Here is an 18,992-nt window from a genome sequence, read left to right on the forward strand (position 1 = left end):
CTTGGGGATCAGTGTGGGGCAGGCGGACAGTCCTGCCTGCACTCCTGGCTCATCCACAGTCGTGCTGGTGTTCTTACCTAGGTTGGGTGACCCGTCTGCTGGCACGTGCGTTTGAGAGCTGGGACTTGGACAGCATGGTCTTGGCGTTCCTAGTCGTGCGGCAGGCCGCTCTGGAGGGCCCAGCTGTCTTCCCGTCCTATGCTACCTGGTTCCAGGTGAGCTGCCTGCTCTCCCGCCCGGCCCCTGGGCTCCAGCATGGCCCACGCTTGCAGCTGTGGTTGACTCTGCCGAGACTGCGAGGCTTCCCACCTCCTTAGGAGTGCAGTCTGGCAGGATGGCAAAAACCAACACGGCTGCTTTTGTGCACACTGGGCTGCTCTGTGGTGGTTCTCACGTCCATGGGGATGGGGTGGGAGGGGGTGGTGCCCTTCTCTCTGCTCTATTTCCCACCGGTGCAGGTGTTTGCTGCTCCTCCCAGACTGCTGAGCCCATCTGGATGCATGTGAATCTGGGATTACAAGGCCTATTCTTTGTAGAAGCTTGGGTGGCAGAGCTGTTGCCTCCTTGCTGGGCTCTGTGCCCAACTTGCCTGTCGGGTTGGTAGGCGTGGTTCGTTCTTTCACTGAATGAAGCTCCCTCCTGCCCCGTGCGTCCTCCAGCTCCATGCAGCGGACCAGGGGCTCCTGCATGTGGCTTCACAGCTGTGTCCACTATCCTGGCACTGAGGATCCACCTGGGGCCCACACAGTGCTCTGATGGCAGGCCCAGTGGTGTCGACTGTGTGTCCTGCATGCTCACTCTGGTGACTGTATGTCTGCTGTCTGTCTGACCATCCTTTTCCAGAAGAACTACGGGTGTGATCTGGAGGAGGAGCTGTCGCAGGCCTTGCAGTGTGGCGGGTGGGCCTCAGGTGGGGTGGGTGCTGCTCTTTGCTGGCTTATCCAGACTACTCAGGGCCGACTCTTCAGAACCTCCCTCCCCCAGGCGCCCTGAGTTCTCTAAGGGTCCGCTTCACTTTCCTGCTATGACCATGGGGCTTTGCCGAAGGCCCACCTCCTGTGGCTACCCTCCCTGCAGGCTGTCGTCCACTCAGCTGAGCGTGTGGTTTGAGTGGAATGAATGTGTCTTCAAGGACAGGGCTCTCATGGGCAGTTGACAAATCCTGTCTCTAAGGTTCACAGAAAGGCACCATATTTACCATTTTCTACAGGAATGTATTCTTTATAAATTTTTTAAATGTTTTTAAATTAAAAATTTTAAATTTATTTTTGGCTGCACTGAGTCTTCCTTGTTGCACAGGTTGCAGCAAGCCCTAGCTGCAGCAAGCCGGGGCTACTCTCTAGTTGTGAGAGTAGAACAAACACCTGCACCTGGTGGGAAGTAGAGCAGAGAGAAGGGCACCCCCCCTCCCCATCCCCATGGACATGAGAACCACCACAGAGCAGCCCAGTGTGCACAAAAGCAGCCGTGTTGGTTTTCGCCATCCTGCCAGACTGCACTCGTGAGGAGGTGGGAGGCCACGCGGTCTGGGCAGTCAACCACCCGCTTCTCAGTGCAGGGCTTGTCTTGTGGAGCATGGGCTCTAGAGTTGGGGCTCAGTAGTTGTGGTGCACTGGCTTACCTGCTCCTTGGTTTGTGGAATCTTCTGAACCAGGGATGGAACCCACGTCCCCGGTATTTGTAGGCAAATTCTTAACCACTGGGCCACCAGGGAAGTCCTACAGGACTGTATTTTTTACTTTTTAAATTCTCAGTCCATCTGTTTAGCTAGGGCACAGCCATGGCATCCTGGAGACGAACAAGCTAAAATGACTTTGCTTCCCTCTTCCTGCTGTTGCTGAGGTCGGGACGTAGCCATGGCCGCTGCATGGCAGGTCCTCCTGTCACCCCCACCTCATTCCCGGGCCCCTCCCCAGGCCACTTTCGGCAGCGCTAGGGGCGTCCACAGCTGCAGCAAGAAGGCACTGGTCTTCCTCTTCAAGTTCCTGTCTGACCTCGTGCCCTTCGAGGTCCCCCGGTACCTACAGGTGAGAGACCAGCAGGACCTTCTGCTCAGTCCCTGGTCCTGGGGTTCCCCCAGGACACTGCAGCAGGTAACAGTCACAAGACGGGGACGCCACCCTGGGGTGTCAGGGTGTACCCGAGGGAGGCAGGTTTCTTTTGGTAAATGCCCCAGAAACCAGCGTATGTGGTTCAGGAGCTGACACTTGAGCAGGGCCGTCTCCGTGCCCACACACCGCAGACGGTGAGGCAGGCAAGTGTCCTGGGCCCTGTGCTTGGTGTTCAAAATGATCTGTTTGTATATGACAAAGAAGCTGGGGGAATACACCCCCGAGGCCATGACAGTTATTCCTGGGGTGTAAAACTGGATGCTCAGTTCATGTTCTTTGTCACCAAAAGCATCCTGCTATGCACTTGCTTTTGTGATGAGATGACTATCCCAAGCACTCGCTTTCGTGGGTAAGGCACTTGGAAAATGAACATCATCTTCCTATTTAATTAAGAAATGTATATTTCATTTCAAAGAGTACACACGAGGTAACGCACATGGAGGGAGCGAGCACATGCCCTCCTGAGTCCTGGCCCCCGCCCCCCACTGCCTCCCTCCCATGTGGGGCCTGGGAGCCGGCTCTGACAGGACCTTTCCTGCCCTCACCTGGTGCAGGGCCCTGTCTGCCCCGTGTCCTCTGTGGCCTGTGGCTGACTCTGGGACTCCTCTGCGGTCAGTGTGAGTGCCTGCCCCGGAAGGTCGGGGCCGCTGAGGAGCTGATGGGTGCCCCCACCCTCTGCCCACAGGTGCACATTCTCCACCCACCCCTGGTCCCTGGCAAGTATCGTACCCTCCTCACCGATTATGTGGCGCTGGCCAAGACGCGCCTGGCCGACCTCAAAGTGAGTCCCAGCTCCTCCTCTCTGTCTGTGGAGCCCAGCGCCCCCAGGGGTCCTCACCAACACCCACCTCTCTGCAGGTTTCTATAGAAAACATGGGGCTCTATGAGGACCTGTCTTCCGCTGGAGATGTCACACAGGTAACGTGCCCGTGCTCCTCTCTGCGTGGCCTCCTTCCCAGACTCTGCGTCAAAGCCTCTTCCATCTGGGCACCTGCATGTGCAGCGGCCTGGCTGAGCCACCCTCTGGTGTCTGCTCACTGCAGCAGCAAGGGCCCCACGTCCAGTGACATTTCTTCTTGGGGTCCCCTTCGTGTGGTTTCATGGACAAAGTGGTCTGTAAATCACCTGGGGAAGGGCAGGGTTTTTTCTTAGAGTTACAGATTAAAGTGTTAACCATGTTCGTGTAGACACGTCAGGTGGGTATATGGGCTGTGTGTACTTTCTAAGACACTCTAACCTCAAAGTTGTGAGTCTATGAACTTTTGGAGGTGCTGCTGGACTGTCAGATTAAAGCTTTAAAATATGTAAAGCAGTTTTCCACTTAAGATTTATTGCTGTTTACCAGTTGCCATTTCATAATGTTTTTAAATGTCAAATATCAGGTCTCTGCATCTTCCCACCTGAAAATTTTGCATTGGGATCTTTGTTGCTCTAGCAGGGAAGCAGAAAGAGGGTGGAGGGACAGACCCACGGGGCCGGCAGGGCAGCGCTCACACATGGTGAGCTCGCTGAGGCTGGGGGCAGCAGTTGATCCCTCCCAGCAGTTTGCTGGCACCGGGGCTGGTCCATGTGCCCTGCTCTCTTGTGCCTCTCACCTGACCACAAAACCATGGCCCTGCTCTGCTCCTGCCTTTTCTTTAGTTTTCTGTTTGTTTCCGTCCAGCCCCAGAGCCAAGCATCCCAGGATGTCGAGAAGGCACTCGCAGTGTTTGAACACACAGGGAAGGTTCCCGTCGCCATCCTAGAGGCCAGGTAGGGTCACACACCAGGAGGGTTATTGGGCAGTCCCCAGCAAAGGTCTGTGGCCATGATGGGCAGGCCCTTTAGGAAAGCTGTTCAGAGGGATTGGAACAGGCCCTCCCTTAAGCCACAATGATTTTTCTTGTTCATGCTTCAGCGGTGACCATGTGAGGCCAGTGCAGGGAGTTGAAGAGCAGAATTTTGTAGAATTTGTTGTGACCCCAAAGCATGAATTCTGCTGCTCCCAGCATGGGGTAGCTTTCTTAAGGCTCTGCCCCTGAAGGATGTACATGGCCTCCAGCTCCCACGGTCAACCTCCTGACCATGGATGAGCCCAGACTCCAGAATGCCCTGACTCTCCAGGCACATGTGGTCACCAGCACAGAGTTCTGTTTGTGCAAAGGGCCCCAAAACAGCGAGAAAGAAGGCTTGAAAACATGATGCTGACCTTCAGGGACGGCCCCAGATGAGGATGGTCCCTGCCTCGCTGCAGGTCCTCTGCCAGGGGCCGCCCTGAGCCTGCCCTTCTCTGTTGCAGCATATTCCGGAGGTCCTATTACCTGTCCCACTTCCTCCCTGCGCTGCTCACACCACGAGTGGTCAGTACACATCTCCGTGACCCTGGGGCCGGGTTGGCAGAGACTGGGGTTCCTGTCGGCATCTCACAGAGTCTGTCTTTCCTCATAGCTCCCGAGAGCCCCTGATTCCCGCGAGGCTCTTATCGAGTCCCTGAGGAGGTACGTGTTGCCAGTGCGGCTGGGGGCTAGCAGCACAGAGATCTGTGTGGTGTCACATGTATGCTCTATTTATCTATAAACAGTTGCCTTAAAATTAGTTGCTTATAATGTTAAAAAGAAAATTTCTTTGATTCTGAATATCACTTTGCAAATACCATATGGTGTCCCTTGTATGTAGAATCCAAAGCATGGCACAAGTGAAACAGAAACAGGCTCACAAACTAGAGAACAGACTTGTTGCTGGGAGGGGGGCAAGGTGTAGAAGGGGAGGCGTGGACCGGAAGTTTGGGATCCTCAGACATACACTGTTATGTACAGGATGGATAAACAGCAAGATCCTACTGTATAGCAACGTAACTATTCAATATCCTGTGATAAATCAGAATAGAGAAGAATATAAAAAAGAATGTATCGATATATATAACTGGGTCATGTTGCTGCACAGCAGAAAAATAAACACGACGTTGTAATTCAACTATATGTCAAAATAAAAAAAAACACAGGTTAGACTAAAGAATCAGATATTTCTATGAAGTTTAAGACAGATAGCCACGCCTCACCCATCCTGCCACTTCACTTTCTGTCTGGAAGCAAGCATTTTCAACCCTTACCTGATTTTTTTATATTTTGCCCCAAATCTCCAAATAACTTTATTTCCGTACTTACCACTTTTTCTGTTTTAGTTTTCTTTCCTCCACCAACAAACATAGCTATCCTTCCTGTACTAGTTTTTAAAACCTCAGTATTTAATGCTTGTTTTTAAGGCTATCCAGACACTGTTCAGAGTTGTTCCTTTTGTTTTCTCTGGAGTTCATAATCATCTTTGTTTTATCTTAGTTTTCCTTGTGCATATTTATATGCTTCTCTGCAAACTCAGCTGGATGTCTAACTGTTCTCTTGTTCAGAATCATCACGTATCCCAGCAGTTGTAGGGAAATCTCTTCTAGGCCTTCTAACCTGCTCCACTCTTACTAGCTGTTTATGCCTTTAAGACAGCTGTCACCCTTGCATCTCCCTTCAGCATCACCTTGTGCTGTCCTCTGCCATGGCTTGTGCTGTCTTCTCTTTTCTATATCAAGATCATCCTCTTTCTTGGTTTACTCCTTTGTGTTGGTGGAAAGCATCCCTACTGAAGTGTCTCACAAAAGGATGGATGGGAGGTAAATTTTTTGACACTCTTTTTAGCCTGACATTTGATAGGTAGTTTGGCTGGGTATAGAAATCTAAGTTGAAAATTATTTTCCCTCAAATTTTTGAGTCACATCCTTGACTTCCAATGTTGTGTTGCTGCTGAGATGTTCGAAACTTAGAATTTCTGACTCTTTGCATGGGATCTGTGTTCTTTCTGGAGGCCTGTAGTGTCTTTGTTCCCCTGTGTTCTGAAGTTTTATAGCAGTGCATTTCACTGTAGATGTGATTTCATTTCTGGGCGGGGCATATGGTGGGGCTTTTAATCTGGAAGTTCATATCCTTCAGTACTAAGGAATTTTCTTGGATATTTAAAACCCTTTTTTTATGAAAAATTTAAGACAGAAAAGCAGAATAGAATCTATCACCCAGATTTAATAGTTATCAATAAATGACCAATCTTGTTTCATCTGTAGCCTTCAAATTCACTTAACCACCCAGTATTCTTGATATTTTGAAGCCAGTCCCAGACACTGGTTATTTTATCTTGGTTCATGTCATTGCCAAGTCTCCTCTGTGTCCTTTACCTTCTTGGATCTTCTCTCTTTTAGGTGTTATATTTCCTGAAGTGTCTTCTGACTTTTTTCTCTTTTGTCATATTTTGCATATCTGTTTCATTTTGTTTTCCCTCTCCTTTCTGGGAGATTTCTTAAAGTTTATCTATAGGTACTTTTACTGAGTGTTTCATTTCTGCCATCAGACATTTCTTTGTACAGTAGTCCATTCCTTTTTTTATATAATTTATTTTTGACTGTGCTGGGTCTTTGTTACTGTGTGAGGTTTTCTTTAGTTGCAGCAAGCAGGGGCCACTCTAGTTGCAGTGCATGGGATTCTCATTGTGGCAGCTTCTCTCACAGAGCATGGACTCGAGGGCACACACTCACCAGTTGTGATGCATGGGCTGTTCCATGGCATGTGAGATTTTCCTGGACTAGTGATTGAACCCTTGTCTCCTGCATCGACAGGCAGATTCTTTACCACTGAGCCTCCAGGGAAGCCCCCAGCAATCCAGTCTTGTCTCATAGCTGCAGTGCTATGTCTTGTCTCTCTGAAGATACTAATGAGAGCAATGACTCAGTTTCTTTTCTGTGGATTTCTCTGTTTCCTTGAGTTTGCTGTTTTTAATTGCACTGGTTTCTGATTTTTGGGCTAAAGGCTTTACTGACCCCCGGGCAGAAGGTGATGCCCCCTCAGCTCCTCGTCTCCAGCCCCTGTGTACATTCATATTCTAGACCACAGCAGGTCTGTCTGTTCTGCTTGAGTCTTGTCTTCACAGTTTGTAGCACAGTGTGTGTGGGGGGGTAGTGACCTGCAGACCATGCTGCTGTCCATGTGTCTCATAACTGGGCCACTTGTGACTTCCACTCCTCTGAAGGTGACTCTGCGGCCCTTGTCCTTGGACTCGTCCTTGTACCATGAGGGCTTGCCACCTGGGTCCATGCCCTGTAGCTGCCCTGCATCATCACTGGACTTATATTTTGAGTGGTATAAGCATTAACTGGGTGTTTTTCTTAGCATTTCTCATTAAAAGTAATTAATTTCACCTTTAAAATTTGGGAATTACCAAAACTTGACTGAGAGAAGTGAAAATCATTTCTAATCTCTCTACCCAACAAAAACCATTGGCAGATGTTTCTGTAGCATGTATTATTCAGTAGAGTCACGTTGTGTGGTGGTGTATAATGTTTATGTGTTGTATAATTTACTGTATTGCATAATTTTGTTATGATAGTTTCTGGAATTGTAACCTTGAAAATCAATTTGAATTGCAGTGGACTATTTTATTGTTTCCTTCTGACCCAGAGCGGATAAAATTCCCCCAGCCCTATACTCCACCTACCGCCAAGCCTGCTCCACTGCCGGACAGAAGCAGCCCGAAGGTGTGGTCCTCATTTGTGCCCATCTCCACTTCCCGAATCACGAGATGTTGTCGGTGGCGCCCTAGTCCCTCTGGTCTGGTCATGTCATGCTTGGTCTGGTCAGAGCTGTGGCTTCAGAGACTGACTGGCTCAGCCCCGGGATGGTTGTGACACCCGGAGGGCTGCCTGTGATGTCAACCCTCTCAGGTCTCAGCTGGGAAGTACCTGCCATACACTTCCTGAAGGACGTGGTACCAAGTTCACTTGACTGTCATCTTTGTGTGCCCTGCTGAGGTTGTGACATGGTTTCTATTGCCCATCTGATGCAAGCTTTACATTCAGGTGACCAGCCAGGCTGAGGCCACGGAGCTGGTTCTGCACCGTGTCCTACTGGGTGTCTGCCTCAGCTCTTTGTGATGTTGGTGGGGATCTTGCTGCTTCTAGGGGACAATGATGTAGACCTAGGCCAAGAGTGCATGACCTGGAGCAGCCGGGGACACTGTCCCTACCCCACCCCCCAGGAGCAAGGTGCCATCTGCACAGGGCCTGGTCTGTCAGTGTCGAGATGTGCTCCTGTTTGCTAGTCAAAGCCTCTGCTGCCTGCCAGCCAGTTAGGCTAACTGATTGCCTGCAACTCTGTTCTCTGGTTCTGTCTGGCAGAACACTCTCACACAGTCTGCCACAGGTTCTGACGGCCAAGGGGACCCACACCTGTTTGGACCCATAACAGAACATCTCACTGATGAGGTGCCAAGAGGGTGGAGGGCTGTGCCCACAGCCGAGAGCAGCCTCACCCCTCTTTTCCTGATCCCTGGTACTGCTTTTGGAAAAGGGCTTCTAGAACCTTTTAAATGTATGTTGAGGACTTGTAATTCTAACATCTGGTCTTAGCATCCTGTGGTAAAAAACAATATCACAGTGTTACTTAAAAGTTTGAGAAACATCATCATCAGTTTGACCATCATCTGTCCATAATTCATGCCCCCAGCCCAGCCTCCCTCCACAAGCGTTTGGTCTTTTTTATTACGTATGTGCATTTTACACTTGGCGATGACGTGCATAGAACCAGGGTTTTTTCCTAAACTTCGGTGTGCTTGTTGTCTAGCCCAATTGTGAAAATCACCTCCTGCCTCTCAGATGCAGCCCAGGGAGGGGAGGTGGAGCCCAGCTGTGCAGAGGAGCCACTGGACCTGCTCATGGCTGCCCTGCAGGAGCTCAGGGCCTGTATGACGGACCCCACCCAGCATGATGGTGAGGAGGGGGCTGCAGGCAGGGCTGTCCACAGTGGGTGTTTGTGGGTGGGAATGCATGTCCCATGTGTTCAAGTTCATGGCTGGTCCCTGAGCCACAGTGGCCATTGCGTTCATCTGTCACGAAGCCTGACTGTGGCCCGGTAGGTGTGGAGGATGCAGCCTTGTTTCTGACATGCAGGCTGTCCCGAAGTCTTGGCAGAAGGTGAACATTCCCTCCCTGGCACTGGTGGGATAGGTGATGTAGAGGGAGAAAGCTGTGTGCTGGGCTGGGTGTGGTTTTCTTTCTGACCTCTACTGCCCGGCACCTCCAGCCCTCAGCACTGGGTCTCTGCTCCTGGACTGTCTCCTCTGTGGGACCTGGAGAACCAGTCTATGCAGTTCAGAGCACGCAGTGGCCACAAAATAAAGTGCTCAGTTCCAGAAGTTTTAGACTTTTGTTATGCTAAATGCAGAAAGTAATATAAATAAGCCATGTTTTTAACTGCACAGGTCCATTCAGTATATGCAGATTATTTTCAGTAAATATACTTTTTTGGAGGTAAATGACAATTTGAAAAAGCTTGCAGATAAACCATGTAGCCTAGAAATATCAAAAAAATTAGGTATGTTGTGAATGCATATAGTGTATGTACATTCACATATGACCTGCAGAGAACATGGAAGCCTGTGAGGAGTTAAAATTGAGGGTCAGAAGTGATACATGGTTTTCACAGTCCCCTGCAACCTGTGGTCCTGGGGGACGCCAAGAGAGAAGGCTGCCCAAGGCTGGGCCGAGGGGCTGCAGCAGGCGTCGGCGCCTGCAGAGGTGGCAGGCGATGCAAGGTGGGGGTGGTGTGGACACAGTGGAGGCAGGGATGCCCTGCTCATGGCAGTCCTCTCTCATAGTGCTATCAGCTCAGGTGGCCATGGTCTCCGAGAGGCTCCACTCTGTCCTGGGCCTCAGCGAGGATGTTGGCAGTGGCGAGGCGGCTCCGGTGCAGCTCAGCATCCAGGCCCCCGAGCTGCAGCTGCGGGAGCAGAAGGTGAGTGTGGGAGACCATGTGTGAGTGAGTTGAGGGTTTGGTATTGTCTGTATGCAGACTCTGCATTTGGGAGGAAGGTGTGGTAGGTCTGCTGACCCTGTTCTCCACTGACACATCCCATCATGACCCCAGGGGACCTTCCCAGGGTCTGGGGGTTCCTATGACCTGGGAATGGCAGCCTTCTCTCTGGGCAGCAGCCTGTTTCATAGTCTCATGAGCTTAGCTCTGATCCTGTGTGTCCAAGGTGTAAACGTTCTGATGAGACCTTTCCTCTCAGTTGGTGGACCTCCTGCTGATGTCTTTTTGTCAGAACCTCTTGGCAGCCTCCAGCGTCGCCCCACCAGACAGGTAGAGGCCGGGCAGTTCCACCAGGTGGTTGGAGCTGTCCCGAGGGTGGCCTGGTGCTCCTGATGAGAGGCCGTCGGTTTTGGTCCAGCTCTGGGCCCTGAGCCGCCCCCGATGTCCTGCTGCAATGGGGGAGGGCAGGGAGGACTGGGGGCTGATATACCACAGGCACGTGACCAAATCAACCTTGCAGCAGGTGAGCCTGCTGTCTACGGAGCAACTTAGTTCTTCCTGGATTTGCGGTGCCTGCCTGCTTATCCATGGGCTCTGGGAGGGCTGGGAGGCCTGGGACTGCCACTGCCCTGTTCTCTCTGGCTGTCCCCATAGGCAGGGCCCCTGGGCCACCCACTTTGTGAGGGCCCTGTGTGGACGCAGGTTCCTGCCAGCCGTGCTCACCAGGCTCTGCCAGCTGCTCCGTCACCAGGTAGGGCTGCCATTCCTTCCAGCTGGGAGTGGGTCCCCCAGCCTGCCCCCCAGCACCAAACACCTTTTCTCTCGTTTAGGGCCCAAACCTGAGTGCCTCACATGTGCTGGGCTTGGCTGCACTGGCTGTTCACCTGGGCGAGTCCAGGTCTGCACTCCCCAAGGTGCACGTGGGCCCGCCTGCCCCTGCCAGGGGCCTGCCTCTCCCCGAGTTCATCAACAGCCTCCTGCCCTGCGCAGCCCAGCAGGCCTTGGCCCTGTGTCTGAAGTAAGTGCACTCTTGTCAGTAGTAACACGTGTTCCTCAGACAGCACAGCATTGACCCACGTGCTCCGTGCTGTGCTTGTCCACACCTCCCAGAAGGAACCTTGTCTAGATGTATTTGGGCACGTGCTGGTATCTCTGGTTAGGACAGTGAAGTCATCCTGCCTTGCTCCCTGCCTTTGGAGACGCTGGCTCTGGGCTGCAGGTGTCCTTCTCCAGGTTGGGTGGCAGGCAGCTGGGTGGACCTGTCCCTCAGGTTCAGTTCTGGGATCTCCCTGTGATGAGCAGCTTTCTCTGGGGCACTCCTCTGCACGAATGGCTGTTCTGTCACTGCACACACAGCACCAGAACCTCTCCCAGGACCCAGCAGTTGCAGGGAGCCCAGCGCTAGGCTTGGCAGGTGGGAGAGATGGCTGGGGTGAGAGCGGCCACCCCATGGCAGAGACCTGGAGCTTTCTGCAGCTGCTGAGGTGAACAGACTGAAGTCAGGACAGAAGCCAGAGACTCTGGCAGGGAGGGATGTTGGCAGGGACCAGGGTCCTGGCTTGCAGACTAAGCTGACGTCAGCAGACAGGGAGAGCCAAGTATAGGAGCAGTGCTCACTGACAAGGCCCTGGGAGTCAGGCCCTGTCCTCACCACCCAGACTCCCTGCCAGCCTCTGCCCGACTCGTCACAGCCACCGTGGGTGGGCAGAGCTGAGACTGCAACCGGACCCATTTCTCCCTGGCTTGGAGGTCCTTATAGGCAGGAACGGCAAACAATGTGTGGTCATGCCCATGAACCCAGTGGGGCATGCCCTCCCTGACGCTGGGGAAGCCCTTACGTGGAATGCTTGCGTGTTTACATTTTCCAAGATGCATTACTAGGGGGTGGGGTGGGGTGGGGGTGCTGGGATTCCGCCCTTGGTTCACTTTGTATGACTCATGCTGACTCTTCCACCCTGTATTTTGTGTGGATCCCGTTTCTGTGTTATAATTTCCGTTTTCTATTTTCAGATTTTCTACAGCAGCAATTTCTTACTCCCTGTGTAAGTTTTCCCAGTCACATGAGCTTCTACACAGCTGTCTGTCTCCTGGCCTTATAAAAAAGGTGAGTCTTCTGGGTTCCTTTCTCGGTCGAGTTCCTATTTTCTATGGGTCTCTGGCCCAAGGCTGTGTGGCCTCCATCTCGTGCTCAGCACCACCCTGGTCTGTGGTGGTCTATCTCCTGGGAGCCACCACCTTCTGCCTTTTCTTTCTGGCTGAGTTAAGAGGAAGGGGTATAAGGTGAACCACGGATGTCCCTCCCGTCTATAAAATTGGCTCAGTAGTCATAAGAAGTGTCTTCCCAGGTAAAGAGGTGCCCTATACTTCCTCTAAAGATAGCTCTGGAGACTGTGTATTGGGATTCTGTGTCAAGAGTGGCAGGGCTGTCCGTTCCAGTGGGAGCTGGAGTTGCGGCACATGTAGAGTTCCAGGGAGCCTGTCCCCTGGGCGATGAGCCTGCTTCTCAGTTCCAGGCTCAGTGTTGGACTCTTGGGCCCTGCTGGGAGCTGCCTTTTCAGAAGCAGCCTGGGGGCTGGTACCATAGTTTCACAGTGTGGGATGGGGACAGGTCAGGGGTAGTGGCTTCCCAGAAGAGGAAGCCCACCTCAGGTCCCAAGCTGCCATGGTCCCCTTGCACTGCCTGTGACTCCGGCAGCACAGGGCAGGGAGTCTCCTAAGGAAAGACAGGTGGCTCATCCATCACCCGGGAGCATCTCACACAGACCCCAATGCCAGTGAGCCTCGGGACGGCTGAGCACAGCTGCAGGACACAGCGGCCTCAGATATACGGTCAGAGCTGCTGCCCCCTGAAGTGCCATCTGAGGAGCAGGGGCTCCCCACTGCCAGCCGAATGTGGCCAGCCTCACAGCACACATGCCACTGGCTTTTTTCAGTTCCAGTTCATCATGTTCAGATGGTTCCCAGAAGCCCGAGACCCCCCGTCTCAGGAGGACCTGGCCAGCCCACCTTGGAGGCCCCTGTGCCTGCCCTCCGTGGACTGGCGGAGAACCGCCCTCTGCCTGTGGAAGCAGAGAGCCCTGCAGGAACTGCTGAAGCAGGAGGGGTTCCAGGTAGGTCCTGCAGTCCCCTCCCTGGGGATGTGAGGTTTTAAGGTTGGTCTCTGTGGACATGTGGAGCTGCCCCAGAATTTAAAGACAGGGTGAGTGCTGTGCAGCTGCTGGAAGCTTCATGTTATATGCCCAATGGTGAGCTGAAACAAGTTGTGCAGACGCCACGATCTGTCCAGGGCTAGGCAGCAGTGTGGAGAATGCAGTTTAAGACCAGTTTGAAAAGTTTCAGTTAGCTTCACTTTCAGGGTTAAGTTACTGGTTCTTGGGGCTTCATGCCAAGCTCGCTGTCTAACACTGGGCAGTGGCGTGAGGATGGAGGGTCTGAGACATAGGAGACCTCCAGCTGCCATGAGAGCCACATTCACAGTCCGCCCTGTGGCTTCTGTGCACCATCCTCGGCATGGTGGTCACTTGAGCTTTTTCTCTCAGTTGACTTATAGAGACTGGTTACAGCTGGAAATAGAAATTCAGCCTGAAGTTGATTTTCTTTCAGATACAGAAAGGTAAGTGCTTAACGGATCTGCCCTTTAAAACGTTACACTATTTTGTGTCATGATATCCTCAATTTAACGTTCAGCTTAACATACAGTCTATGTTATAGTATAGTCTATGAATATAATTTTATTCATTCTGTTATTCAAGGAACACTTCCTGAGCTCCTGTGGTTTGGCAGATACTTCTAGAATGTTTTGGGAGCTAGGGATGTAGCGTGAACAAAACAGACAGGACTACCCGCCTGCACTTCTGCCCCGTTGGCCCTGAGTGGACACTCCTGCTGAGGGACTGTGCAGCCCGGAGGCAGGCAGGGAGATACAGCAGGGCTGTGGGAGCAGGTGCTGGTGGGTGAGGAACAAGGAGTCTGAACCCCTGAGGGCCGTGGTCAGGGAGCCACAAAGATCTCAGCTGGTGTCAGCCAAGGAGGGGGAGGGTGGGCACGGCTTCACCAATTGCTGGCTTCGAGGCATAGCAACAGGAGTGAGCAAATTGGGGTCTGAGCCCCTGTGGGTCCTGGGGCCTCTGTGGGTCTCGGGGCCGGTGAATGAGATGGCTGAGCCATAAGGTGTGCTGTTTGGGGCTCAGGGGTGTGCTGAGGGGCTTCGCAGCAGGGGTGGCTGTCCTCACGCCACTGTCTGTGGTATGGTCAGAGACGTTCCCGCACACGGAGACGCTGTGACGTGGTGTCAGATTCTGATGGAACAAGTAGACTTAGGAAGGACGGCAAATGGGAGTGGGAATGACGACAGTGCCTTCTGCAGCTCAGAGGGTGGGGGTGGAGGGGCTGGTGGGGCACTCCCACCTATCAGCTTTGTGCCTGGCTTGCTTCCTGAGCACTTCCTTCCTGCGCTCATGAGCCCGGGGCCTCCCTCTCCAGCGTCCTGGCATGCAGATCCAGAGTACGCCTTCTTAGCTCTCCCTCAGGTCACTGTGCTGTCGGTGAGGAGTCAGGTTGGGGCCTCCTTCCTTTGCTCCTCACTGCAGTGCCCCCTGCCTGTCGTGGTCGTGGCCAAGGCTCTGCTCAGGTTCTGGTCTCCCTGTGGGGGCAGACTGCAGCTCTGGTGGCTGCCAGTGCTGTGGTCTTAGCACTGTGGAGCCTGGTCCACATCTGGATGCTCTGCTGCTGGACCCAGCCAGTACAGATGCCCCCTCCGCCCCCTGCTCAGCAGCCGTGCACCCGCAGTTCCCCCACCCCTCTGGCTGAGGCGGCCTCCCTAGGCACAGACCCTGGCGTTTGCATTGTAGGCAGGACTTCCAGCAGTGGGCCATCCACCAGCACTTCCTCCCCATGCCCTCTGCCGCCGGTGGCTGTGACGGAGACCTGGAAGCCGCTTGCACCACCCTGGTCGACGTGCTCATGGACTTCTGCCAAAGGTTAGGAATGTTGGTGCCCAGAGGCATGTGTGTTTTGATTTTGGTAGCTCTAAGAATGTTGTTATTTCTCTTGGTCCACACAGTTGGACATATCTGATAACGAGTCTGAATCTTCGCAATGAAGGCAAGCTTCTGGTGTCATCTTTCTCTCTGTGCGTCACCTGGTCAGCAAACGAGAGGAGAATACAAGGTCTAGTAGGTGGCGGGCGCCAGTGTCGCCACCCATGGTGCAGGAAGTACCGGTGAGGACCGGCTGCCACGAGAGGCAGGCCTTCCCAGTCCCGTCTGGGCCGTGCAGGCTGTGGGGGTCTCACGTGGCCTGTTCAGTCTCATTGTCCTCCTGGTTGAAGACATATGCTGTGTCCAGGTGGTGTGTGGTGTTATCTAGTGTTGACCATTTATTTATCTTTTTTGGACAGATGTCTGATTAGATCCTTTGCCCATTTACAATTGGGCTATTTGCTTGTTGAGTCTTAAGGGTTCTTTATATAGTCCAGATGCCAGGTCCCTTGAGATACGTGAATCACAGATGCTTTCTCCCATCCCTTAAAGTCATTGGTTCACTCCCTTGATAGAGTGCTTTGATTCATATAAGTTTTACATTTTGAAGAAGCTGTATTCATCTGTTTTTAGTTTTAGCTTTTGGACCTTTGATCCATTTTGAGTTACTTTTTTTATCCCTAAATTTATTTATTTGACTGCATCAGGTCTTAGTTGAGGCACACAGACTTTCCAGTTACAGCCCCCAGGCTGTTGCGACTCGGCATGTGGGATCTTAGTTTCTTGACCAGGCATGGAACCCACATCCCCTGCATTGCAAGGCGGATTCTTAACCACTGAACCACCAGGGAAGTCTCCTGAGGAAATTGTTTGTAAGATGTGAGGTAGAGATCCAGCCCCACTCTTGTATGTGAATGTCCAGTTGCCCCTTTTGTTGAAAAGACTGTTCTTTCCCCATTGAATGGTCTTGTTATTCTTGTCAAAAGTCCACTCACCATATGTGTGAGAGTTTACTTCTGGACTCTCAACTCTGTTCTACTTATCTTTACATCTATCCCTGTGCCAGGACCACATTATTTTGATTACTATAGCTTTGTAATAAGTTTTAAAATTGGAAAATGTGGGAATTCTCTGGCAGTCCAGTGGTTAGGACTCCACGCTTTTACTGCTAAGGGCCTGGGTTCAATCCTTCGGTAACTATGGTCCCACAAGCTGCATGGTGCGGCCAAAAAATAAACAAGGAAGTAAAAGTGGAAGACCTGAGTCCACCAACTTTGTCCTGCTTTATCAGGATTGTTCTGGAGCTCTTGCAGCTCCATCTGGACTTTTAGGATCAGCTTATTAATTTGTACAAAATGAGCTGGGATTCTGATGACTGTACTGTATCTGTGTATCAGTTTGGGTCCTTCCATTTGTTTAGGTCATCTTTAATACTTTTCAACAGTGTTTTATAGTTTTCACTGTGCAAGTCTTGCATCTCCTTGATTAAATTTATTCTGCAGTATTTTATTTTTTTTTAGCACCATTGTAAATGGGGTCATTGCTTTAATTTCACTTATTTGCTCAGATGGCTTTTTATTGTTAGTTCTTTATGATTTTCTATATATAAGGTCTTGTCATCTGTGAATAGAGATGGTTTAACTTTTTCCTTTCCAATCCAAATGACTTTTATGTGCTGATTTGTTTATTTGCTGAGTTGTCCTGTCTAGAACTTTACAGTGCAGTGCTCACTGGAGGCAATAGGAGCAGACATTTGTCCTGGTCCTGGTCTTGGAAGGACAGTTTTCAGTCTCTCATCATTGAGTACAATGTGAACTGTGGGTTCTTCATAAATGCCCTTTGCCAGGTTGAGGACAGTCCCTTTTACTCCTAGTTAGTTTTTTTAATCATGAGATGGTTGTTGAACTTAATGTTTTATCTGTGTGGTTTTGGTTTTCTATTTACTCATGTTTATTGCATTAATTGATTTTTGCATATTGAGCCAACCTGGCATTCTTAGGATAAATCCCAGCTGGTTGTGGCACATAATTATTTTGATATGTTGCCGGAGCTGGTTGCTGGCTTTGTGCTGTTGCTGGGCACCATGCGTGCCCTGTGGTCCCTGGATACACCCTGGCCCTGTGACCACAGGCCATACTGGAGGCAGGAGAAGAAGAGGTAGCCCAGCCTAGACAGGAGACACTAAGGAGGCTTTCACTGTGTTTTTATTTCAGTTCGAGGAGTTATCATCACTCAGAGAATTCTGATTTGGTTCTCACTGGCTGCAAAGGAAATCGGGACATTTTTTCCAGATTGCAGGTGAGTTAGAAAATGCAAAACGCAGTGTGTCCACTGCATCGAAGCCATGTGCTATCAAGATATTTATTGAGTATCCAATGAGTGCAGACGCCTGTTCTAAGCAGAATGAAAGCCTGAGTCACAGACACGGTCACTCAGACCAGAGACCACGTGTTCTGTGAACTCATGTCACCATGAACATCACAGGAACACAAAAATGAAAGATAAAATACAGGAAGCATCTCCAGGCTTTAGGACATTTAAGATTTGAAAACAGGAAGTAAAAATATGGACTTCAGTAGTAACTTGGTTGCTACTCCCATTCTCTGCTCTTTAACTCTGGGTGCTGAGCTGGGAGGTCAGACTCTTGAGAACTGATATAAATAACCCTCCACTTGGCTGCGTATTGAGAGTTTGCAAAGACCAGAGGCTGGAGCCCCTCCTGTTTCCTGGGTCACTTGTCACTGAGGCAGGAGCACTGAGAATGGTGCAGAAGCCTTGCATGTTCTCATTCTGGAGTGAAAAGTGCCTTTCTGTCAGCATGCTGCGGCCCAGATCTCCTGAGAGTGGGCTCTGGGGTCAGAGGGCAGAGCAGGCCCGTCCTTCCATCTCACCGGCTGTGCGCTGGGAGTCTAACTGTGGACATGCCCCTGCAGCTGTCTTATGGCATCTGGAATTCCCGCTGTCTCTCTTTAAAAGTACCTGAATGTAGAAAATGTGGAAGATGAAAGGGAGATCCTAACACTCCACACAAAAGGGACGTCTGTCCTCTGCATCCATTGTAATGGGAAGTGGAAGAAAGTACCTGGGAGGGAGGCTGCGGCAGGAGTCGTGGGGTTAGAGGTCGTGTTTGACAGGGCAATGAAGAGACGGGTGCTCTTCATCTCCTGCTGTCTCCAGGAGATGGTTGCTGACCTGGAGCAGGGCCCTGCGCCCCTTGGCCACACTACTCCCCACGGACACTTTCTCTTCGGAGTTTTCCGCAGACGCCTCCAGGCCCTGACTCACGGGTGGGACATGGCCAGCCGCCTTCAGAGACAGCAGGAACTGCTCACCTGCAAACGGTAACACGGTCATGTCCCAGGGTCTCTCCCCACTTTGGCTTCTCTACCCTCTAGTTGTGGGTCTCTAGGGTGGCCTCTCTCCAGGAGTGCCCTGGAGAGCAGGGTCCGGGCCCAGGATCCCTTCAGTTCAAAGGCCTCACATTGAACGTGGGCTCAGGGGTCCTCGCAGCAGCTTCATCACAACTGAGCTGTGAACTGACATCCTTCCCAGGCTAGTGAGCTTGTTGGTTCACACACTGCTCCCACCCTGGGTCATCATGAAACTGCATGGCTGCTTTGGGGAAGCACAGTGGTGTCTGTGGGCCCAGCAGCACAGGAGCCCAGGCCCTCCAGGGAGGGACGGGCCGCAGACTAGGGCCAGTTCCCAGCAGGCTGGGAGGGTGACTGCCATTCCAAGCATTGCTCTCGGGGGTCACTGTCTACACCTCTGTCCTCCCAGCACCCTCCTCGGCTTGCCCCCCTCCATGCTGGTCAGCAGCCCCCGTGCAGAGCAGCCGGCCACCCCCAGCTGTGCCGATTTCTTCCACTTGGTCAACTCAGAGTTGGTAGGTGTGGAGCGAGCAAGGTCAGGTGCAGGGCTAGGGGCCATGTGGGCACCACAGCCTGGATCTGGGGAAAGTTCAGGAGTGCATCTGTGGTCACGTGGAGCCAGCAGCCTCGGTATGGGTCCCACCTGCTGGTGGTCACTGAGGATAGGCCATGGCACTTGGAGCTGCAGGGAGTCCTTCACCCTGTTGAACACAG

At 51.9% G+C, this 18,992-nt stretch overlaps 1 protein-coding gene across 5 annotated transcripts in view; it reads left to right on the forward strand.

The window, feature by feature from the left end:
- FANCA (FA complementation group A) overlaps window positions 1-18,992 on the forward strand; it is a 37,862-nt gene that overhangs the window by 14,209 nt on the left and 4,661 nt on the right. For all 5 annotated transcript variants that reach the window (XM_088830554.1, XM_055412897.2, XM_055412893.2 and 2 more), the window contains exons 14-33: window positions 82-215; window positions 1,917-2,027; window positions 2,797-2,892; window positions 2,970-3,029; window positions 3,775-3,863; window positions 4,390-4,450; window positions 4,539-4,588; window positions 7,580-7,656; window positions 8,773-8,886; window positions 9,774-9,910; window positions 10,188-10,258; window positions 10,583-10,679; window positions 10,759-10,946; window positions 11,939-12,032; window positions 12,862-13,038; window positions 13,468-13,541; window positions 14,779-14,907; window positions 17,121-17,205; window positions 18,085-18,248; window positions 18,688-18,793. In XM_088830554.1, the coding sequence (XP_088686680.1) occupies window positions 82-215; window positions 1,917-2,027; window positions 2,797-2,892; window positions 2,970-3,029; window positions 3,775-3,863; window positions 4,390-4,450; window positions 4,539-4,588; window positions 7,580-7,656; window positions 8,773-8,886; window positions 9,774-9,910; window positions 10,188-10,258; window positions 10,583-10,679; window positions 10,759-10,946; window positions 11,939-12,032; window positions 12,862-13,038; window positions 13,468-13,541; window positions 14,779-14,907; window positions 17,121-17,205; window positions 18,085-18,248; window positions 18,688-18,793 (2,114 nt within the window). The remainder of the gene's footprint in view (window positions 1-81; window positions 216-1,916; window positions 2,028-2,796; window positions 2,893-2,969; window positions 3,030-3,774; window positions 3,864-4,389; window positions 4,451-4,538; window positions 4,589-7,579; window positions 7,657-8,772; window positions 8,887-9,773; window positions 9,911-10,187; window positions 10,259-10,582; window positions 10,680-10,758; window positions 10,947-11,938; window positions 12,033-12,861; window positions 13,039-13,467; window positions 13,542-14,778; window positions 14,908-17,120; window positions 17,206-18,084; window positions 18,249-18,687; window positions 18,794-18,992) is intronic.

The sequence above is a fragment of the Moschus berezovskii genome, chromosome 22 (assembly GCF_049115385.1).
Source record: "Moschus berezovskii isolate FMDL1 chromosome 22, NW_MosBer_1.0, whole genome shotgun sequence".
Classification (NCBI taxonomy): Eukaryota; Metazoa; Chordata; class Mammalia; order Artiodactyla; family Moschidae; genus Moschus; species Moschus berezovskii.